The sequence below is a fragment of the Gadus chalcogrammus genome, chromosome 4 (genome assembly GCF_026213295.1).
Source record: "Gadus chalcogrammus isolate NIFS_2021 chromosome 4, NIFS_Gcha_1.0, whole genome shotgun sequence".
NCBI lineage: Eukaryota > Metazoa > Chordata > Actinopteri > Gadiformes > Gadidae > Gadus > Gadus chalcogrammus.
This window is the reverse complement of record NC_079415.1, coordinates 18,677,808-18,698,338: the sequence shown is the minus strand read 5'-3', so window position 1 is coordinate 18,698,338 and position 20,531 is coordinate 18,677,808. Positions and strand designations below refer to the sequence as shown.

General features: G+C 43.2%; 3 protein-coding genes across 5 annotated transcripts; 1 reads left to right on the top strand and 2 right to left on the bottom strand.

Moving 5' to 3' along the window:
* Window positions 1–253: 253 nt before the first annotated feature.
* On the bottom strand, window positions 254–12,989 carry surf4 (surfeit 4). Of its 2 annotated transcripts, none has more exons than XM_056587910.1 (6): window positions 12,812–12,989; window positions 10,977–11,163; window positions 8,756–8,832; window positions 8,610–8,653; window positions 8,195–8,381; window positions 254–1,070 (listed from the first exon to the last, which is right to left on the bottom strand). In XM_056587910.1, the coding sequence occupies exons 1-6, from the start codon at window positions 12,857–12,859 to the stop codon at window positions 804–806; spliced, it is 810 nt and encodes a 269-aa protein (XP_056443885.1). In that variant the 5' UTR covers window positions 12,860–12,989; the 3' UTR covers window positions 254–803. The 2 variants fall into 2 exon arrangements, with proteins under 2 accessions (XP_056443885.1, XP_056443886.1); XM_056587911.1 differs by lacking the exon at window positions 12,812–12,989 and adding an exon at window positions 12,625–12,737.
* On the top strand, window positions 12,480–20,253 carry mzt2b (mitotic spindle organizing protein 2B). Of its 2 annotated transcripts, none has more exons than XM_056587915.1 (5): window positions 12,480–12,578; window positions 17,155–17,361; window positions 17,470–17,633; window positions 18,687–18,821; window positions 19,846–20,253. In XM_056587915.1, the coding sequence occupies exons 2-5, from the start codon at window positions 17,177–17,179 to the stop codon at window positions 19,983–19,985; spliced, it is 624 nt and encodes a 207-aa protein (XP_056443890.1). In that variant the 5' UTR covers window positions 12,480–12,578; window positions 17,155–17,176; the 3' UTR covers window positions 19,986–20,253. The 2 variants fall into 2 exon arrangements, with proteins under 2 accessions (XP_056443890.1, XP_056443889.1); XM_056587914.1 differs by lacking the exon at window positions 12,480–12,578 and adding an exon at window positions 16,669–17,059 and having other exon boundaries at window positions 19,846–20,252.
* On the bottom strand, window positions 14,252–16,660 carry surf2 (surfeit 2). The gene is made up of 6 exons (XM_056587913.1): window positions 16,180–16,660; window positions 15,837–15,988; window positions 15,545–15,648; window positions 15,007–15,201; window positions 14,719–14,870; window positions 14,252–14,383 (listed from the first exon to the last, which is right to left on the bottom strand). Exons 1-6 carry the CDS (start codon window positions 16,252–16,254, stop codon window positions 14,312–14,314), a joined length of 750 nt encoding a protein of 249 aa, XP_056443888.1. The 5' UTR covers window positions 16,255–16,660; the 3' UTR covers window positions 14,252–14,311.
* Window positions 20,254–20,531: the final 278 nt, after the last annotated feature.

Here is a 20,531-nt window from a genome sequence, read left to right as displayed (position 1 = left end):
ACCTTTCTTTTTTTGATTGGCTGGTAAGTGGCAGGCTCGACTCAGTACTACCGAGGCAGCAGGAGATGCGCTTGATGAATGCTGCCGGTTCCATAGTGAGAGCGGTGCTACTGCAGATTAATTTAATAATGACCACTGGAATTTTACTGGGGCACTGAAGACTTTTACTGGGGCATGTGCCCCAGTAAAAAGGTGCCGACGATACCTCGCGCAGGAGCCTACAAACCATCAAAATATTGAACAAACCAATGTCTACTCTTTTCTTTGCCCGTTTTATTCACAAATACACAATTTAGCAATGGCAGGTCATAGAACAACCTTCACAGAACACAATGTCATATTCACTCTGACATACAACAAGGTTTCTTTATTCCTCGCTCTTCTAAACTGCTTCATCCAAAGTTAGACAACTTGCACTTTGACAAATGATTAAATAAACAACCTTTTTAAATGGATCTTTACTCTGGCCAGCTGTTAGAAATGGTGGGCATAAATACGGATTGGGCTCACGAATTCGGGATCACTGCAGTAGAACTCAGATCCAGGGTGGAGACAGCCGTTCAGGATATGCTCGTAAAAATATGAATAAAGAAAAACGTAAAGAAAAAGAAAAAAAAAGTCTGTACCCTGTGAAGGGGGATGAGGAGGGGGGGGGGGGGGGGGGCATTTCAGTCCATGTGGTAGTTGGAAGTGGGTGGTGGTGGTTGGGAGCGGAGGGCAGTGAGTGGTGGTTAATCCTCTCCCCTTGCCCCCCTCCCCCCCTTTGCTTGCTACTAGTATGACTTCTACTGCTGCTGGTAGGACTACCACTCCTTCTTCTTCTCATCCATTGAGACCCCGCCCGGGCCCAGTGCCACCACCAGCAGCAGCCCCCCTACCACCGAGGTGGTCTGGAAGAAGTCATACTTCAGGAAGTCGTGCATTGGCTTGTAGGCAGGGATGGTCCAGAAGGCGTTGAAGTACACGTTGATGGCCAGCAGCCACACCACCAGGGTCAGTGCAGCCAGCTTGGTCTTGAAGCCCACCGCCACCAGGACGATCAGGGCCGTGCCCACCATGTTCTGCAGGATCTGCAGGGAGACAGGAGGACGGTGTGCACCTTGGTTAGGGAATAGTCAGGTGAAAATCTGGGACCCGGCCGTTTCTACCCAGCGCCCCGGCTTGGATCGGATCGGGGAAGCTTGGTTAAGCTAAATCTTTCCACCGCCGACAGTACCCTTATGGTTGCGTGTGGTTTTCGCTGGACGGTGATAGCCACGGCAGCTACGTAAGCATCATGACATCATAGCAGTGCGACACAGTGTAGCCTGAATATACTCGATGAAAAAGAAGAAAGCGAAACATTAAACTAAGAGCAACAATGGAGGACAACCAGCAGATCCTAATCTTTCTTCTTGGGATATGGCCAACTTTTCTTCAATAAACAAAGTTTACGCCGTTGTTACGGAAGTGATGATTCTGTCGACCAATCAACGGACGGCGTATGTTCAGGGGTGCAAACTCATCAGGGATGAAAAAGGTGACAAGGACCCAAACCTCCTCGCGGAATATATATATATATATATATATATATATATATATATATATATATATATATATATATATATATATATATATATATATATATATAATATATATATATACATATACATACACACACACAGTGTTGTGATAGTTCACTTTCTACGTGAACTAGTTCAAAGTTCAGTTCACAAATTTTAAAATGAACTAGTTCAGTTCAGCGTTCATAATTCAAAGATTTGAACTAAGTTCACAGTTCCAAAAAACGAACTAGTTCATAGTTGTTTTTTTTCAAAATGTTGCTGTGAGCTATTCTTTTTTTTCGGTATTTTGAACATCGAGCCCACTTCGTGATTTGTCTAGGATGAAATAGAGTGGTTGAATCAAGCATCGTAGCGAAATACAGTTTCTATCGTGTTTTATTGTACATTTAGCGCATTTTGTAAATCCCATTGATTTCTGTTGGAAGACTCATTGCTCGTTGGCCGGAAGCGGAAAGGGAACTAGTTTCGTTGTAGTTCAAATTTGGTTGTAGTCTTTTCGCTCGGTTCTAGCCCTACTGTTGAGTCGGAGAACCGAGCGAAAAGACTACAACCAAACGTAAACAGCCCCCATTTCCGTTTCCGGCCTACAGGCAATGGTTCTAGGAGGTATTCTAGTCCGCTGAGCTATGAGCCAGAGAGCTAACGTTATGGATTGTACATATTTATAATTAGAAATTCGTCTCAGCCTTTATACCACAGATACTCTAGGGTCTATAGCATATAACCGTGTTGTCTGATTACAGTTTGATTTATTTTTCACAATTTAACAGATCTCGTTTTGAAGAATAATCACCGCGCCATTCGTTTCAATGGGAATCGGGACGGTCTATAGTTTCAACATAAAGTGTATTTATATTTTTTAATTCGTCCCAGCCTTTACACCACAGACACTATAGGGTCTATAGCATATAACCGCATTTTCTGATTGCAGTTTAATGTAACAGTAAGCTGACAACACCGCAACTGCAAATTAACCACACGGATATAACCGGCAGCCGGTCAAACAAATGTTCTCATTAGCACGTTAGCCTACGTTAGAAAGCCTGACGTTTTTGAAGCGTACCAACGTCACTCCTGTCTAGTACGGAATCAAGGCAGCTACAGACCCGAAGATGACATGTTTACACGGGTTGGCCAAACGAACAAGCTTGGAATAAATATTTATGACAGCTTGCGTTCGCCGATTACTTGGACGACGCCCCCCCCCCCCCCGAAATATTTTTATTGCAGATCTCCATGAATCACACAAATGACCTTTTTCGGAACAAAAACGGCGAATTTCGCCGAAAGGTGACAAGTTTGCATCCCTGATGTTATGATGCTCCCCCTTTTCGGCACCCTTTCAGACCGCTTGGTCCCCGAACGGAAGAGTCCTGAAAATAGGAGCGGCTCAGCGCGCTTATTTTGGGTCCCTGCCAAACTTTTGGCAATGGAAACACCAATATAAGCCGACTGAGCTGCACCGAACCACTCTGTGGAAACGAGGGTCTTCTGGTCCGGCAGTCTTACTTGCTTATAGCGGAACTTTTGGTCCAGCAGTCCTACTGTGTTATAGCAGAACTTCTGGTCCAGCAGTCCTACTGTGTTATAGCAGAACTTCTAGGAAGCCGTTTTGATATTTACATTTGCGAATTAATTTGAGTGATTAAGACTGACGAAATGCCATTGAAATAATTATAATATTTGAGTTCATGAAATATGGTTTAATAGGATGGATGAATTATGGTTTACAATTACGTAATTTTCAACCGTGTGAAAGCGATAGAGACATCTTTGTTTGTATTTTGAGTAAGAAGGGAACAAATCAATCAATCAATCAATCAATCTATACATTAAGACGTGCGTTGTCCGGATTTATCCGCTCTCAGAAGCGGCCACTGAAAAGCTGCCACTACAGGGGGCCCAGCACAGTAACACCTTGTTGCCTGTTTCGTTCAAGAAATATTTTAACAAGGAAAAGTAATTTGCCAATTACACGCTTACAGATCCCAGCCATCATGCAACATGTTTACTCGGGCAAATATGGAGAGGTCCAGCACTAAAAAAATCTAGGGAATAATTGCAATAACCAGCAAGCCAATTAGCAATTCATACTTTGCACTTGACGTCACGACGACTGGCTTTCTACAACGAACAACATTCTTTAGCAACCTAATCAAGGATCTGCCAGATAGTTGCTGTGTGATTGGATATACTAACCGCCGAGGACTGAAGCCGGGGTTAAGTTTTTACCCCATCCGAAAAGGAGAAAAACTATATCATTATTGTAGTCTATAAGATTAGAATTTGTAATATTCTAATAAGTAATATATATTGTTTAATTAAACATTATAATAACGATTATTTCAAAATGAAAATAACCCTCCCTCTGCCGTCATGGGGATTGCCAGTATTGACAGATAGGGCGGGAAATCTGTCCCGATCTGGCAACACTGGCGGAGGCGTCAATAAACGATCATAAGTAGTTTTATTTCAGAGTGCAACAAAAAGCTCCGCTGCGTTGGAACTTAAAGAGCCCATGCCATTAAAATCACATTTTTCCTATTGTTTGTTAAATAACATAGGTCTGAATAAGTTTGTGAGCTGTGGTAAGTTTGAAATCTATGCAGTTTGTCTGCTGAATGCAATAGGCAATGAAAGGAAAAAGGCAGAAGAAATTAGCCGATCTGGATAAGGTGACACTGTGACGTAGCGTTGTCAAATTATTATTCATGGTCCTGCCCACTTGGTTGGTTCGTAACCACCCACAAGAATTCTGAAGGAGTCGTGATTGAGCTAGTGCTAAATGCTAATACGTGTACGGTAGTTGCTTAGTTCCTAGTAACAGGCTAGTTACAGAATTTTGAATGCAATGGCAGAACGACATCGAACTACATGAACTGCGACATGCTGCCTGCCGCCGGTTGCCGCGAGGCACCACCGCCGCCCGGCAGCCGGGCGGTGGTGCCTCGCGCCGGCAGCAGGCAGCAGGCAGCGCACGGAACTGTCTACTACAGATTGATGTGGAAGTGGAAGAACCAGAGACGTCGGAGAACCCGACGAAGTCCTTTGTGATTCATTATATCGTCTGGACGTGCACACAGCTTTTGGCCGTGATAATATGTATTATTTGATATAGATATCTATGTATTATATGATATTATTTAGATATAGAGCTCCAGGACTGTAACGCAAGTGTTGTACACACGTCGGACTCTCGTCTCTGGTATTTCTCCAACTAGACTCGTAGTGGGGGTTATCTCAGCCATGGTTGAGAATGAATTGGGGGAAAGGAACTTTGGCTTTGACTCCCTGAAGTCATGAACCACGACATGGAGGAGAAAGGGATTGTTGACCGCGGTCGTCTCCCGCCGGAGCCTCGCTGCCGATGGACCACCGCCTCGGCTTCAGGAGGCGGTGATTAGCGCTGACCGCTGCCGAGGCGGCGGGAAGCAGGGCTCAAGCGGGATACATTCGCGGCCAACAATTCCTTTCTCCTCCATGTCGTGGTTCATGTAGCCTACTTCAGGGAGTCAAAGCCAAAGTTCCTTTCCCCCAATTCATTCTCAACCATGGCTGAGATAACCCCCACTACGAGTCTCGTTGTAGAAATACCAGAGACGAGAGTCCGACGTGTTATGCGCCATCACACCAACAGCAGAACGGTTATCCAAATAACAAGGAAGTGTACAACACTTGCGTTACAGTCCTGGAGCTCTATATCTAAATAATATCATATAATACATAGATATCTATATCAAATAATACATATTATCACGGCCAAAAGCTGTGTGCGCGTCCAGACAATATAATGAATCACAAAGGACTTAATCGGGTTCTCCGACGTCTCTGGTTCTTCCACTTCCACATCAATCTGAAGTAGACGCGGTCGTTTGAGATTCATAATAACCTATCGTCTGGAGGCTCACACAGCTTTTGGCCGTGATAATATATATTATATATTATATGATATAGATATCTATGTATAATATGGGTTTCTAAGAGCCATTGCGATACATCCACCGTAAACAGAGCGCATGGTACCGTGGCTACAAGCTGCTCAGGGCCAGGTGATAATATATATTATATATTATATGATAGATATCTATGTATAATATGGGTTTCTACGAGCCATTGCGATACATCCACCGTAAACAGAGCGCATGGTACTGTCAGTGGCTACAAGCTGCTTAGGGCCACACCCCCACCCCCCTCCTTGACACGCCCACCGTATACAGAGCGCATGGTACTGTGGCTACAAGCTGCTCAGGGCCACACCCCCACCCCCTCCTTGACCTGCCTTGACACGCCCACCGAAACAGCGCGTTTGGGGGAAGCTCAATGTGCGACTGTTTCGGAGTGACTAACTCTGCACCACGGCTGAATTTCGGGGACGTCTTTGAATACTGTGTTTGTGGCCCACTAATACCTATATTAAAGCATCCATAAATAGAATGGCATGGGATCTTTAAGAAATGTTTGAGAAAATGTTACTTGTGTGGATCTTCCACCGACACCAATGCTCTTGTAGATACATTCTACTCTAATTTCTACCTAAACACCACCTTTTCATTCTCCCCAAAGATCAAAGCTCAAAAGTTATATCCAGTGTTTGAAATCATAGAACCCCACCTTGATTCAAGCTATTATTCAGTTTTTGGTTCAGGATTGCTTAAGAAAGTTTATCACCTCATAAGGTGAAACCCTTAAGGAAAGTCAAACCCGCAAAAACAGAGGCTTTCCTAGTAGTGCGACAGCTTTTTACCAAATATAGACTTCAATCAACCCTAAACGAAAAAAAGGTCCAGATTATGGGTCTGCTATCTGTACATGGTAGGGGTGTAACGGTAAACTGAAGTCACGGTTTGGTTCATTCCTCGGTTAGGACATCACGGTTCAGTACGAGATCGGTACAATGAAGGGAAAAGAAAAAACAAAAAAGGCAATTCTTATTTGTTGTGCACGTCTCAGGTTATACCACCTAGTGTCATACAGTCTTACTTTGATGGCCGTACAGTCTCCCCTGAGCTAGCTGCAACAGCCTGAACTGTGTTATCTGCTGTAAACAATAAGTACCCCACATCATCTCCAGACTCCATCCGTAACTTGTTAACAAAATAAGACAATCAGTTATAAAACTGAAAATGCAGCATGCCTTATTTATGGAAGTGCAAAGTACACAGAATTAGCGCATTTCCACCGGAGGGTGTGGGTCGGTTCGGTGTGGCTTGGTGGAGTAGTGAAGGTGCGCTTTGGCGCAGCTCAGTTACGGCCCGCGTTTCAACCGCCGACAGTACCCTTATGGCGCATGGTGGAGTAGTGAAGGTGCGGATCGGAGCAGCTCAGTTATGGCTCGCGTTTCGATCGCCGACAGTACCCTTATGGCGGGGGGGGGGGGGGGGGGGGGGTTTAAACCGGATGGCGATAGCTGCAGCAGATACGTTAGCATTGTGACCTCATAGCAGCCCGACAGAGTGTAGCCTGCTAATAAATCCAAGGAAAAAGATGAACGCGCACAATGAAAAAATATCAATATATGACACCAAGAAGTACGACAAACTTTTGTGCGACATGTTCTTCAATAAACGAAGCTTTCGCCATGTTCCAAAAACACCTCACGGATAGTGTGTTTGTTATTATTCCAGGGAAGTGCGATTCTGTTGACCAATCAACGGACAGCGTGTGTAGCTCGAACTTGCCGGCACCCTTTCACGCGTCTCAGTACCCCAACGGAGGAGTACAGCGAGACGAGTACGGCTCAATGCGGCTCAGTCCGGGTCACGCCCACCCGTGGCGGTGGAAACACGATCTGTGCCGCACTGATTCGACCCGCACCCTCCGGTGGAAACGCGCCATTAGTTGTCCCTGAAGAACTCGCGTATCTAACATTAGTTCTGCAACATTAGTTCTGCATTACATTAATTAATTTGCATGCCAGTTTTATTTAATTCTTTACCGTGTGTTCTACGTGTAAATCCATGCACCGAACCGTCCGTACTGATTCGGCTCAATACGAATACATGTATCGTTACACCCCTAGTACATGGGCCCTAGTAGACTGAACTAGTGAAGATAGATAAGGCTATTACCATTGCTCACGTACACCCAAGTACCATAATTGGTGTAATGAGGAATCCTAGGGCTGCTCGATTATGGACAAAATCATAGTCACGATTATTTTGGTCAAGATTGTTTTTGAGTTTGAAAATATGATCCATTTATTCAGAATGTCTCTCCCAAAAACATTTAGTAACTGAGACCTTTGTATTTTTGCCTTAAAGAAAAAACACAAAATGTTCAAAAAGGAAATGTTCAAAATTAAAATAATGTACAGATATGTATCCAGCTGTTCGATTATATTCGTTTTTTGATCGTTTGTCGCTAAAATCTCAATCGAAATTCGATTAACCTCTTGAAAGGTTCTCCCTAATGGAGCCTTTTCAGAGACGTCATCGTAAGCAGTCCCAAATGTCCTCACAACACTTATTATGATCTGCTCCTTTCAGGTCCCTCATTCCACGGTGAATGTATAATATCTTCACGAATTTTAGTCTTCTACCAGGACGCAGGTACATTCAAGTAGACTAATAACTGGTTATAAGCTAAGCTACGCTGTGTTTTTGGTGTGAATGTGGGAGGCTAATACTCACAGAGAAGAAATTGGCATCAAAGTGCAGCAGAGTCATGAACATGAGCACCAGCAGCACTCGGCCTCCCAGCTGCATGTACTGCTTCGGGGAGCTCTCCCCCATGGAAGGCACTCCCGCAAACATGCTCTTCCCTTCCGAACGAGACTCCGCCAGCAGTAGGAGCAGGCCGCCCCCTAGTGCTAGGTTCCTGAACGACAAGTCAAGGGACATGTCCCACCAGATAGTCAGACAACAGGAGAGGAGATATGTGCCAGCTTGTATACAAAGGCTGTTTGGTTCTTTACCTAATGTAAATATGCAGGAGTGGTTATGTGGAAACAAATTAATGCACTGATCAATGCAAAATATTCTTATAAAAACAATATTAGATTTATATACAAGGCTTTGCAATGAACTTAGTTAGTAAAAAACTTACCTCATCAAAAATTTGAGATCCCATAAAATGCTATATGCAACAGTCTGGGGTACAAAAGAAGATTGAATAACAAATTACAATTTTTGCTCTGAATTTTGGCATGAATTTTGTATGTACGCATTTGCCAATACTAATCTTCATCTTACCTGTAGTGCTATGATGCTAAATAATCCAAAGCAGGCGTATTGCACAAAGTTTCTACTGAGGATAAGAACACAGCCACCTGTAGAAGCAGACAGAGGAAGGTATAGGGTTGATGATGTCCAATGAACAAGGCTGTGTCACAATAATGCTTTTAGCTTACAACACATAATAGGCTCAAACATCTGAAGGCATTATGGGAAGGCTTGGGGATAGGTGATACTCCACCATTTTGAATGGATACAGTGAAATAGAAGTAAAAGGTTGTACTAAAGTAAATCCATGCAAATGTACCGTAACATGAGCTAGTGAAAACGTTTTGCTAAAGAATACACACACATGTCTACAGTTTATAGGTCTCCACAATGGAGGACTTGTTCCCCCATGTGGTAGGGACAGATCATGATGAACTACATTTCATGACCCAGTTTCCTAACCTGGCTCCGCCCGCCTAAGTACTTCAGCTCAATTTGAATTTTCCTTCAGTACTAGGTCTGGGTCTGCGGTATGTTAGTGGGTTTTCTAGATCTAAATTTTCTGTGTCCAATCAGCGAACAGAGAGAGTGGCTGAGATCAATGATGTTAAAGTCAGCTCTGTTGACGGACATCTTTACGCAGGGTGTTTGGTTTGTTTACAGCCTGCACGCAACGCGATTCCCGGCCAAACGTTTGCGATTGGTTATGGCAGATACAGAGTGGCGCTGGTCAGATCCAATAGTTTTAAACTTCAACAGACCCGCCTTCAAGTGAGTTAACGTTTGTCAATTGAGTAGGTCCAGACTCTATGTGCAAATTAAATGAAGTACGAGAGTCTGGTAGGACCAGGCTACCAGTTTCCTGATGATGCTATCACTGTAAATCAAAGCACAAAAACTGGCTGTAGTACTATGAAGAAAATCAAGTTCCCCTATTGTCACCTTCATAAAGCACCGCCAGCACATTCAAGTGTGACTCCATAACAGCAAAAGAAGAGTGGTCCTATGGGAGTCTGATCGAGTGTTGGACTGAATGTGGGTTTGTTGACCTAGCTGGTCTGGGTTGGTTCTCAACTGTATTTTTAGCTTGTCAGAAGTGATCAGATTACTGAAGGTGCCAGTTTGAAACAGGGTCTTATCTGAAAGTGCAGATATAAATATCCGTTTCCAAAGAAATACTTGATACACAAGTATCCAGTTCTTCACATTAAAAGCAAGGGCTGTGTTTATGAGCACTTTTCTACAGTGTACTTTCTATTCACTTAACTCTTAAAGTTGTCTGTTGAAAGAAGTGACGTCTAAAGGGCGATAGCAGTGCATCATATCAGGTGGCATTGAGTTCACCCCTCTATTTACTTAAAAGTGTACGAAGCCAGCGTCTCAGGGTGCACTCACACTAGGCCATCTGGCCGTGGCCGTTGGCCGTTTTCACACCTAACCGTGCTCAAATGGCCCCATTGTTCTCTGGCCTGCACTCACACTAGGCCATCTGACCGTGGCCGTTCACGGTCGCAACTGTGGCCTGGCCAAGGTAGGCTCTTGTTGTACATACGTCATCACGTCGTAACACGTCATCACCAAGCGTCCGCTGCATGGACCATAATAAAGTCTGCCGCCATTCAGAGTTTTAACAACAATGGACAGCAACACAGAGAACACACCAACAGTTGAACCGCTTGACGCGATGTTTACCGTTTAATGGGAAAGAAGGCTCGTCGCCTTTATTATGTCCGTGGTCGTTGCATGGACTATACGTCATCCAGCTCAGGTTGCGTAGCCGTGCGTGTGCGCGTGTCGGCTCATTTGCATCTGTACCGTAGCGGCCCGTACCGTAGCAGCACACCTCTCCCAAGTGGCCAAATTGGCCTGGCCTGGCCAGACTGGCCACACTCACACTGGCAGATTTGAGCACGGTTAGGTGTGAAAACGGCCACGGCCAGATGGGCCTAGTGTGAGTGCACCCTCAGAGAACCCAAAATAAATATTACCCCACCAAGCCTGGCCAGTTGTTATGGAATAAAACCATTATTTATTGGTCTTCATGTTGGTCTGTTGAGTTATTTAAAATTATGCACATTGCGAGAGCTATCTGTTGGTGGCACTGTAGTACCCAGAGCAACTACAAGGTCCTGGGAAAAGCAGCATTGAAAGGAAGAAGGGAAACATTCACACATAAAATGTGGTACGGTCTGTTGTGGGAACCACGGGGCCAGCCCTCCATGGCCATGTACCCGCCTGGCATTCTACTCACCCAGCTGTCCTATGAGGTTGATCAAGACAAAGCAAGTGGCCAGGAAGTAGCCACAACTCCAGGTAGCCTCGATGTAGTCCCGCTGCTCATTCCACTGGAACCACATGCGGATGCCGTCCTCCAGGAAGGTGCTGATGAGACACAGGCGGGCAAGGTGCGGCAGGTACTGTTTGGTTACACGCAGAAACTGGAAGACAGAAAGACAGTAGAAGCATGCCGTCAGCTAAAAAGATTATCGGATGCAAGTGAAAAAATTGTGAAGCCTCAATATGCAGCAGCACAAGAAACAACCGAAGCAAGAGAGTACCGTGGTTTTAGGTACTTTTTAAAAGGGTCACCAAGATTTGTTCACAATCAATGGTGTTTGATCATAACTATATACTATAAAAGTGTGAATGAGCCTATATATGGGACTATTGTATGAGAAATCAAATTCAGATTAAGAGCATTTTACCGACCGGCTTTCAGTGTGCCTCTTAGCCAGCAGCCGTTGTGCAACAATTCAAGCTTGTCTTGGCCTGGATGATCATGGCAAAATATGAGCACAAGTCTACGAATGACCCAAACTAGGCAAATGGATTAGGCTTGGCTGTATCAGATTATAGAAGCCAGTGTAATTGAAACTTCAGAACAAAACACCAAACAATAACCTGCTCAGGCCCTCCTACTTAGAAGGCCACATCAGCATTGACAAACTATCCTAGCCTATCAGGCAGCCCCAACTCCCACTTTCGAGAGCAGTGGAATATGAATGGAGGACCACGGGCCAATGAGGAAAATGCATATGGGTGTAACGACTGATAGAAATAGGCCATGCTGAAATGTTGCAATCGGCTAAGAGCTGAACTTGTTGTTCGGGAATTAGCTTTCAAAGGGCATTAGTATGCATTTAACAGCACATACAATTCCCTAAAACCAAGGAAGACGTTTAACCTATTGTAAATATACAAAAACAATGGCAGCTCATTCATAACCGATAATTGTACTGAATTAACGAACAGATGTTGTCTACAGTCACAGCTTACTTATATAGTGGGAATTGGGAAATGGTTAATGCTCTGCAACATGAAATAGGTTTTGTTCAACCAGTACGAACACGTTTTAGGAGACTACATACACTACATACGATTATTGAGGTTCATTACTCGAGCTTAGAGCCCATCGTACTCTGACTGTCAGGACAAACAGACGCCTCTCCTAGAGACCGGTTCTATCTGGCGTTATACCTCAATTAGTTAACTGTTAGGCAAACAAAAACTTTGATTTGATTAATACATTCCTATACCCAAGCCACATGTTAGGGGGCATTGTGGGGAAACGTCAAACACCTTCTTAATAATGTCAATCTTTCGCTATTCGCAGAATAGCGGGGTATCGATTTGATCATAATACACCAACAAGGAGAAGAACTACTGGTTCTGATGGTCAGCCCTGGAGCTGAACAAGACTGCTCGGAGCATAGAGTGAACAGCTGTCGATCCATCTCACCTGTAAGCAGAACACCACACAGTAAACCACCAAACATGAACCTTGGCCGTTCTACTTTGCCACGCATATAGGTGAACGGTACTCCCGACCCAGTGAGGGGCAGAAAGGCATAAGGTAATACCCAACCCACACACCTCATGTAACGCCCTGACGTGCATACCTTTGAGATAACGATATGTGTGATTGATTTGCAACAAGCTGTCGTTAACTTTTGAACACCAAACCGCGTCCTGAGCCTCGACGTCTCTTCAATCGGTCTGCGTCCAGCCAACTCTTCAGCAGTCACCGTTATTCAGCTAGCTAGCTCATATCCGCTCATAGTTATAGACATGACGGGAATCAGTTACCTGGTCCGCCACGTCTTCGGCTGTATTCATAAGGTCCTCCTGCCCCATGTTGTAAAGTTGTCGAGGCCTAAACACAGCCGTAAATTCCTTCTGCAAACAGCGTTCACCGTAGCCCCCGTTATTTACTCTCAAGGATCTGGGCTCTCTGGAGCAGGCCGCCTCCGCCCCACAATGCCCCGCGGTTTACCTCCAGCCCCCCTAGTGGTGCTGCAGCCGCTGCATGCCACGTAGGCCGAGACACAGGGCTGTCATGAGGCATGGGGGATTGTTTACTTGTCTCTGTGTTTGTAAACATGGATGGGGGCGATGAGACTACCCTGTAACCATGTTGTGAACTTTACTTCCGACCTATTTACCTATAGAGAGCAATATAATGGAAAACTATCATTCATAAATACTATCACATAAGACATTTGGGAAGTTCCCATTGCATGAGATAAAAAAAGTCTGTTTCTACAAAATGCATTTGACCAAACTCTACTTTAAACGAAGCATATATTTATAACTTCATTGTATCAATGCAAATTTGACCATGGATCCGTTTCTAAATCAAGCTGGGCCTGTTCATGATGGATCGTGTCCAGCCACAATAGCATAATTTTGTCTTCAGGACAGGCCCCCAAACCCATTCTAAAACTATCTTTGAGATGCAACTGTCTGGTGAGCAGACAATTGGTGTGTCCAGATTGCGCACCTCATTCACCCAGGACTTCAAAGAAATGAAATGTAAGGTTATATTCACCTGAATCCCTTCCCTCGATGTAGTGCAATATGGGTTTCAGCTGCTGGTACAACCTGTAGGATAAATTGAATCACTTTGCAAACAATAAAGAACAATTCTGCCATGAATCTAAAAGTTGGGTAAAAGATTAAGGATTAATGTGAAAACATTACTGGAAAAGCTTAAGGTCCAATGTTCCAAAGACAATGTTGTACTTCCTCCTATGTTTTAAATGCACGTTTCAATGTCAATAGTTTAAATTAAACAGAGCCCTTCAAGAATCACCAAACGTATTTAACAGTTGGGGTCCAACTCCATCTATCTATATACCTAGCAAGCCCATGGAACAATACGTTTCATTTTTAGCAATCAAAGAACGAATATTAAAAAGGTAATATTGGATACTAGTACCATAATATAATTGAGTCAATGAGAGAGACTGTTTATTGCAAAATAGATTTATTGCATGAAGCTACACTCAAAAAAACACCATGCAACATTACGAATCAATTACAGACACCTGTTCCATGTTTAACAAACAAGTGCCTCAAGCTTTTTTCACTACTGCAACCACTGCTGTGTATAAGCAGGACAATCCTGGTCGATTGTAGCAAAAATACCCAACAAAGGGAATGGAACTGGTGAAGGGTATAGAAACTACTTCTTTACAGACACAAGTGTTCTGGCATAATGTCTGTGCCAGTCCCATTCGATGCAGATTTCCAAGTGATTATCCTAAGAAGTCAAAAGTATCTGGCCACGGCCCAAACAGTTTCGTTTCAAGGTACTGTGCTCTTCTTTTTTTTCCAGTTGTTATTTTTGAATTTCTTGTGGACTCCACCACTCTGAGCCTAACGGAGAAACGAGAATATCAACAGGAAGTGATACCAGAGCAGAACACATTTACATTTAGGGGATTTTGCTGATGCTTTTATCCAAAGCGACTTACAACCATTCATTCACACATTCCCGCAGCGGTGGCGACCACACAGGGCGACAGCCAGGTCGTCAGGAGGAGTTAGGCTGAGGCGTCTTGCTTAGGGACACCTTGACACTCAGCTAAGAGGGGCCAGGGATCGAACTAGCAACCTTCCGGTTACCAGTTAACCCTCTCTACCTCCTGAGCTACTTTCGCCCCTGAATGTATTACCGTCATGGCTGAATTCCGATGAAGAGACCTACTGACCTTTTTGCGTTTCTGCAGATGATCACTTTCAACCTCCATGTTCTCCTCCTCTTTGTCATCATCTGTCTGAAAGTCATCCTCCTTCTTCTCTCCAGTCCCATCCTTCTCCACCTTAATTTCAGCTTCTGGATTATCTTGCAAGAACATAGTTGCTATGGAGAAAGAAAACAAATTAATAATAAGGTATTCATTGCATTTTGAAAGGAACCTAACTGTCACTAACTGTCAGCCCATTTTCACCAAATTAGCGCGCGTGTGTGTGCGTGCGTGCGTGTGTGTGTCCCTTACGGGGGTAAAGGTCACTCATGCTGTCTTCCGAGTCGATCTCTTCTTCATCGTTGGAGGATGGCTCCCACACTTCATTTTTCTGTTTAGACCCCCTCCGCCTAGGTCCCTCTGCCTCAACCTTGTTGTGGTTTTTGGGCCTTTTGTTTTGTAGTCTGGCTGGAACAAATGCAATCCCCTCTCGCATACAGTCTTCATCTATTGGGATAACACACACGGATCAGTACAAATAGCAGTCATTGGAGTAAACCCCTCTCCATTTGGTTTTCCTTCGAAGGATTGTAAAAAGCTGTGTTCACATCGCAAAAGGTAAATGTAAGGGCAGTGCGAAAAATGTAGTTAAAGGAAAATACCGGTCTGGGGGATCAAACCATTGTAATGTTGTCCTTGTTCCAAGTGTGGAAGTATCCTAAAAGCTTTTACTGCCTTTATTTTATTCTATAATTTGCTGATGAGTACAACAGAAAGGCTTATACTAATCGACATTTTTGTATGCAGTTTACCGTTTAGGAGCGGTAAGGATCAATACAGCGATACTTACATTTTCCAAGGGCTTTTTTGAAGCGTTTCCCGTTGACATGTTTGAGGACGTGGTGAGGCTGCCGGTTGAGGTGCCTTAGAGTCAGTTTACAAAACAGCTGCATTCTGGAAAACAAATGAAACAGGAAAGAAAACAACCCATTAACGACAACATTTGCTATTTGCAGTGTTGTATTAATTTTCTGATAAGCATGGCTTAATTACGTCGTAAGGCTTTGTTCAACAAATACAATGTGCTGAGACATAGAAACTATAATTCAAACTCCAAAGTTATTTCCAAACTGTGTACTTACGGTTGTTTGGAGCTGTGAACGATGTGTGGTTCATACTGGCTGTAGTTGAACTCCGACACAGAGCTCAACTTCTGATATTTCTTCCCATTTATAAATCTTTGTAGTTCAGCTAGATCGCAGGGAAACTCGTGGTCATTAAGTGTACATTTGACCTGAAATTACAATATGTGCGAGAGGTTAAGTTTAATTCAGTAATGCTATTCTTCAATCAAGGGGGATGCCATCTATATTATTATCGTTCAGGGCACACAGTATGGGCTCCTACAGATGGTATGCTAGCAGAATTATCTGAAATAATTGGCTAGCTCTTCCTTATTTGTAAACGACGAATTCGTGTACTGACCCTCTTATTATCGATCAGTTGAAGAAATGGCTGGTTCAGAAGGAAGGCTTTGAGATCTGTGGTTAAGTCTTCCATTATGGAATTAATCTTCTGATGGCCACGCTGGGAGAGCCTTCACGTGGGTGGACCCACTAGCTGTTGGTGTTGCTGTTATTTATCTCCTGACCCGAGGCACCATGTGGGTTCAACGAAAGTCTATTTAATTATCAATAAAAATCTATATTAATATATTGATCCGTGTGGTTCAGAGGTAGGTCAAAAGAAAGATAACGGTCGTTATCAATTAAAAAAGAAATAGGTGGTCAAGGTTATGGATCTTTATTACGTTTTTCTTGGAATATAGATTTGAATCTCAAATAAATGTTAAGCTCATATGTAAAATCTTGCCCATATCGTCTCGGGGAATCAGACTCAGACCTGTCTGCTAACACGTAGACAGGCATAAACAATGTGGTACTATTGGGTCCTGAATCACCTGATATGGTGACCCACGAGGAACAATTTTCTTGGATTACGGATTGTTATTCTTTAATAGGTCCATGATTGCTATTTGCCAACACAAATGGATCAAATGATTATTTAAACTATTACTCGGGTAGTTAGTAACTTAGTTCTTTTTTTCCTTTACACCTGTCCAATTCAAAATAAATATTGCTCGTGACGGTGTTCCTTTGTGTTTTATCGTTAGTAACCGTGATGACGTGAATCTTAAGCGCCCACTTTCCTCAATGCGTTGTTTAAACTCGACACAGTCAACACTTAAACCACACTTCATTTTAGTCACTTTACAATTAATATCAAACTGTTTATAAGGATGCTAACACTTCGGATAGACAGTTGAAGCCTTCTTTATTCTTGGAAAAAAAAAGTATATTCGCATGTACGTAAACCCATCCAAGAACCACAACGAAACGGAACATCTTTGGAATGTTTTATCAATCAAAAATAATGCTCACTGTTCTATTTTTTTTTTAGGAAATATACCAGGTTTACATGAATGATGTCTCAACAACCCCAGCCGCCCAGTCAGGTACCGCAGGCTCCCGATTCACCTGTAGTCGTAGTATCTGGAAATGTCCAAAAATATGCAATGAAGAAAAAGAAGATCCTTAATGCTGAGGAAAGCGAGCTGTTTGAATTAACCCAAGCAGCTGGTATCACGATGGACCAAGAAGTGTTTAAGTAAGGAACAGTTATTCAAACTAACCTCAGCTTCAGTGTTTATGGTCGATGAATATAGCCCTGTTTGGAACGATTAAACTAAATTTCTCTGAAATTAATTTGTCCTAGGATCATAGTGGACCTCTTGAAGATGAATGTTGCCCCACAAGCGGTGTTTCAGACATTGAAAGCCATGTGTGCGGGACAGAGGATCGTTGACACCTGCGCGGCAGACGCGTCCAAAGCGTCACACCCAGCGGGTACCACCACAGCACAGACCACGGAGCACAGAGGTCAGTACACAAGGGTCACTGTGATCCCAATAAAGCGGGGTTCATACATAGACTATTTATTTCAAATTCTTTATTTGATGTGATAGTGATCTATTTGTAGTACATGCCACAACTGGTCGTTGTGGTAAAGCATATCTTATTTGCCCCCAAAATTCTAGACTTTTTGAATAATATGATGTTACTGAGGAAACATAAATTGTTTATCAGTTGGAAAGATTCAGACGAAGCAAACTATGAATGGTAGAGAATTATATCTTCCAATACCTGTAATAAAGTTTAGTGTCAGCTTTAATACATAATGTACAGCTTAATGTACGCTATATCGAGATACGAAAAATAATAACTTAAAAGATATCAGACTTAAAAGTCATCTGATTTAAATGCATTTCTAGACAAAGGTCATGCGATTAATGTAGAACAGCATCTGCTTTGCGGTATGCAGGACACAAAGCAGGCTTCAAGTCGGCCTTCTCACAGTGCTACTGCACGGCCTTGAGCTGGTTTATGTACACTGCTCGGCTTAACACACTTATAAACAGCCATCAGTTCATTCCCTCAGTGCTTAACATTGAAAACACAAGCACTTCTTTCTTGAAGAGTAATGCTCTTCTAGTTTAGACTGGCATAACGAGGATAAAGGCCTGGAATAGGTTAACACCATATTATTATTTTTTTAGGAAAATAGTAAAAAACTATTGAACTGCGTATTTGTATTTTCCAGAATAAGCTATATTTTGTTGTGGAAGTCTGAGTTTCAGATACTAGGAAAGACCTGCAAACGTTAAGGTTCAGGGCAGCAGGAATTCACATGAGCATGTTATGGGATTGGTGGATTATGATTAAATGGTTTTCAACATTAGAAACTATCTTTTGTCTTTAATTTCCACCTTTGAGATGGAAATAAAGTAATAGACTCATCCTAATATATATATATATATATATATATATATATATATATATATATATATACTGTAGGTCAAATCCTACTATTCCCCTTTTCTGAATATCAGTGGGTGTGTAATGAATGTATGTATTTCCCCTTGTTTCCTGAAGAAGAGGACACTACTTTGGTCCCTAGCAAGAGCTCTAAGCCTCCTGCAGCCGCGTCCTCGGCATCAGGCCCCAGGGCCGCGCGGCTGGGCTCTAAGATCGTGGTCTACGGCTCCCAAGACAATAGCTCTTCTCAAGGTCCCCTCAGCTGCTCTCTTTCTCCTGCTTGCGCTAGCGTCTATTCCATTCCACCGTCGCCGTCTCCATACAAACCCACCGTCGTTGCAAAGCAGTAGACGGACGGTCTCAACACAAATATGCTCTGTTTCGTGTATTTATCATCACCCAATAATTGCGATAGAAAGCATGGAGAATCGGTGTATGCATGGCTTTGTGCATTTGCTCGTGTGTTGTATGGGATGTATCCATGGCATTTTGTTGATTAACCATTTCCTCATAAACAGGTGGGCATGCTCATTGTACTCACTAACTTGTCATTCTTTCTTAACCGAGGGCTATAAGGGGGAAATAATAGCATGATTGGTTGATTCATTTAATTTTGCGAAAAAAGTTGATGTTCTGCTGTTTCAGTCATATACATATGCTATAGACTTTGAGTTTTAAAAGCCTTTCTAAAGTTAATTGAGCGTTTTCACTTGGACACTGTCGTTTGAAAGAACCCAGCTGAACCCAGCTGTCAATGTGTGGTAGGCTGACGATACCACACATTGCCTGTTGCTGGACTTTCACACACATGGATGAAACACCTGAATACCCATGCAATGTTAATGTTGGGCTGTATACCCATGCAAAGTTTAATGTTGGGTTGTACTAACTGCTGGTTCAGCCTAGTGAAAGGTCCCGGTCACTGTGTTATTCTCTCTGGTTTAGTGTACTACCCGGGCCCTGTGGTAAACGGAGCAGTCCAATAATTAGTGTCATGATCGTCAACTATGTTTGTTCTATAAAAAACCTCTGTGAAGAGGCTCATGAGTCAGCCCGGGCCTACAGACATTAAGCAAAATCACAACTTAAAGTTTCTTTGTGTGTGTGTGTGTGTGTGTGTGTGTGTGTGTGTGTGTGTGTGTGTGTGTGTGTGTGTGTGTGTGTGTGTGTGTGTGTGTGTGTGTGTGTGTGTGTGTGTGTGTGTGTGTGTGTGTGTGTCGTTAAACTAATACGTTTTCTTTTCACCTGGTTCCGTGATTCCCCCTTCTGTCAGCAGTGCGTAGTAAAGCGGGCCATAGCGAGAAGACGAGGGAGAGCTCCAGCCAGAGGGTGCAGCGGCCCCCCAGTGCCACCAGGGGGCAGAAGACCAAAAGTTCTGGCAGCAGTAGTTCCTCTTCACAGATAGCTTCGAATTAAAGTATCATGTCAAATAACGCTGTATTAACGCAACGGTCAACGGCAATTGATTTTAAATCTATTGTATCTTTATGGTTTACCCACTTGGCGATGATATACATTTTTTGCCCTGTTATCTTGGTCAAGTTGGTTGTTTTAAGGCTACAATTGTAGGCGAACCCATATTAACACTGACAATTATTTTAACATTGTTGTTTTTTTTTTGCCTATATACGTATCTATACCAAATGTCAAATAAAAAATAGTTGTAATTTATAAATCCATCATTAATTCACGTGTGTGTGTGTGTGTGCGTGCGTGTTTGTGTGTGCGCGTGCGCGCGCGTTTTTTCTGTGTGAGTGAGTGAAAGTGTCGCACATGAACTCTGCGGCGGCAGGATTTTATGTGGCTGCCGGCAGGCCTTTATGTGGCCGTTTGTCCTGTTTATGTGTCCCTGCCTCTACTCTTTTTTTTTTTTGCACTTCACATCGATAGCGGTGTGCCAGTTATTGATGGCGCTATATCGCTGTGGTGTTGCAGGTTTAATGGGGCTTGACAGCAAGGGAA

Coding starts and splice junctions, on each gene's coding strand:
- surf4 (XM_056587910.1), bottom strand. CDS start 12,859: ATGGGGCAGGAGGACCTTATGAATACAGCCGAAGACGTGGCGGACCAG. Junction 11,164..12,811: donor CCGAAGACGTGGCGGACCAG/GTAACTGATTCC, acceptor TCTGTCTTCCAG/TTTCTGCGTGTAACCAAACA. Junction 1,071..8,194: donor TTGATGCCAATTTCTTCTCT/GTGAGTATTAGC, acceptor GTCTCCCTGCAG/ATCCTGCAGAACATGGTGGG.
- surf2 (XM_056587913.1), bottom strand. CDS start 16,254: ATGGAAGACTTAACCACAGATCTCAAAGCCTTCCTTCTGAACCAGCCA. Junction 15,989..16,179: donor AACTGATCGATAATAAGAGG/GTCAGTACACGA, acceptor TTGTAATTTCAG/GTCAAATGTACACTTAATGA. Junction 14,871..15,006: donor CATGAGTGACCTTTACCCCC/GTAAGGGACACA, acceptor CTTTCTCCATAG/CAACTATGTTCTTGCAAGAT.
- mzt2b (XM_056587915.1), top strand. CDS start 17,177: ATGATGTCTCAACAACCCCAGCCGCCCAGTCAGGTACCGCAGGCTCCC. Junction 17,634..18,686: donor ACAGACCACGGAGCACAGAG/GTCAGTACACAA, acceptor TGTTTCCTGAAG/AAGAGGACACTACTTTGGTC. Junction 18,822..19,845: donor AGACAATAGCTCTTCTCAAG/GTCCCCTCAGCT, acceptor TTCTGTCAGCAG/TGCGTAGTAAAGCGGGCCAT.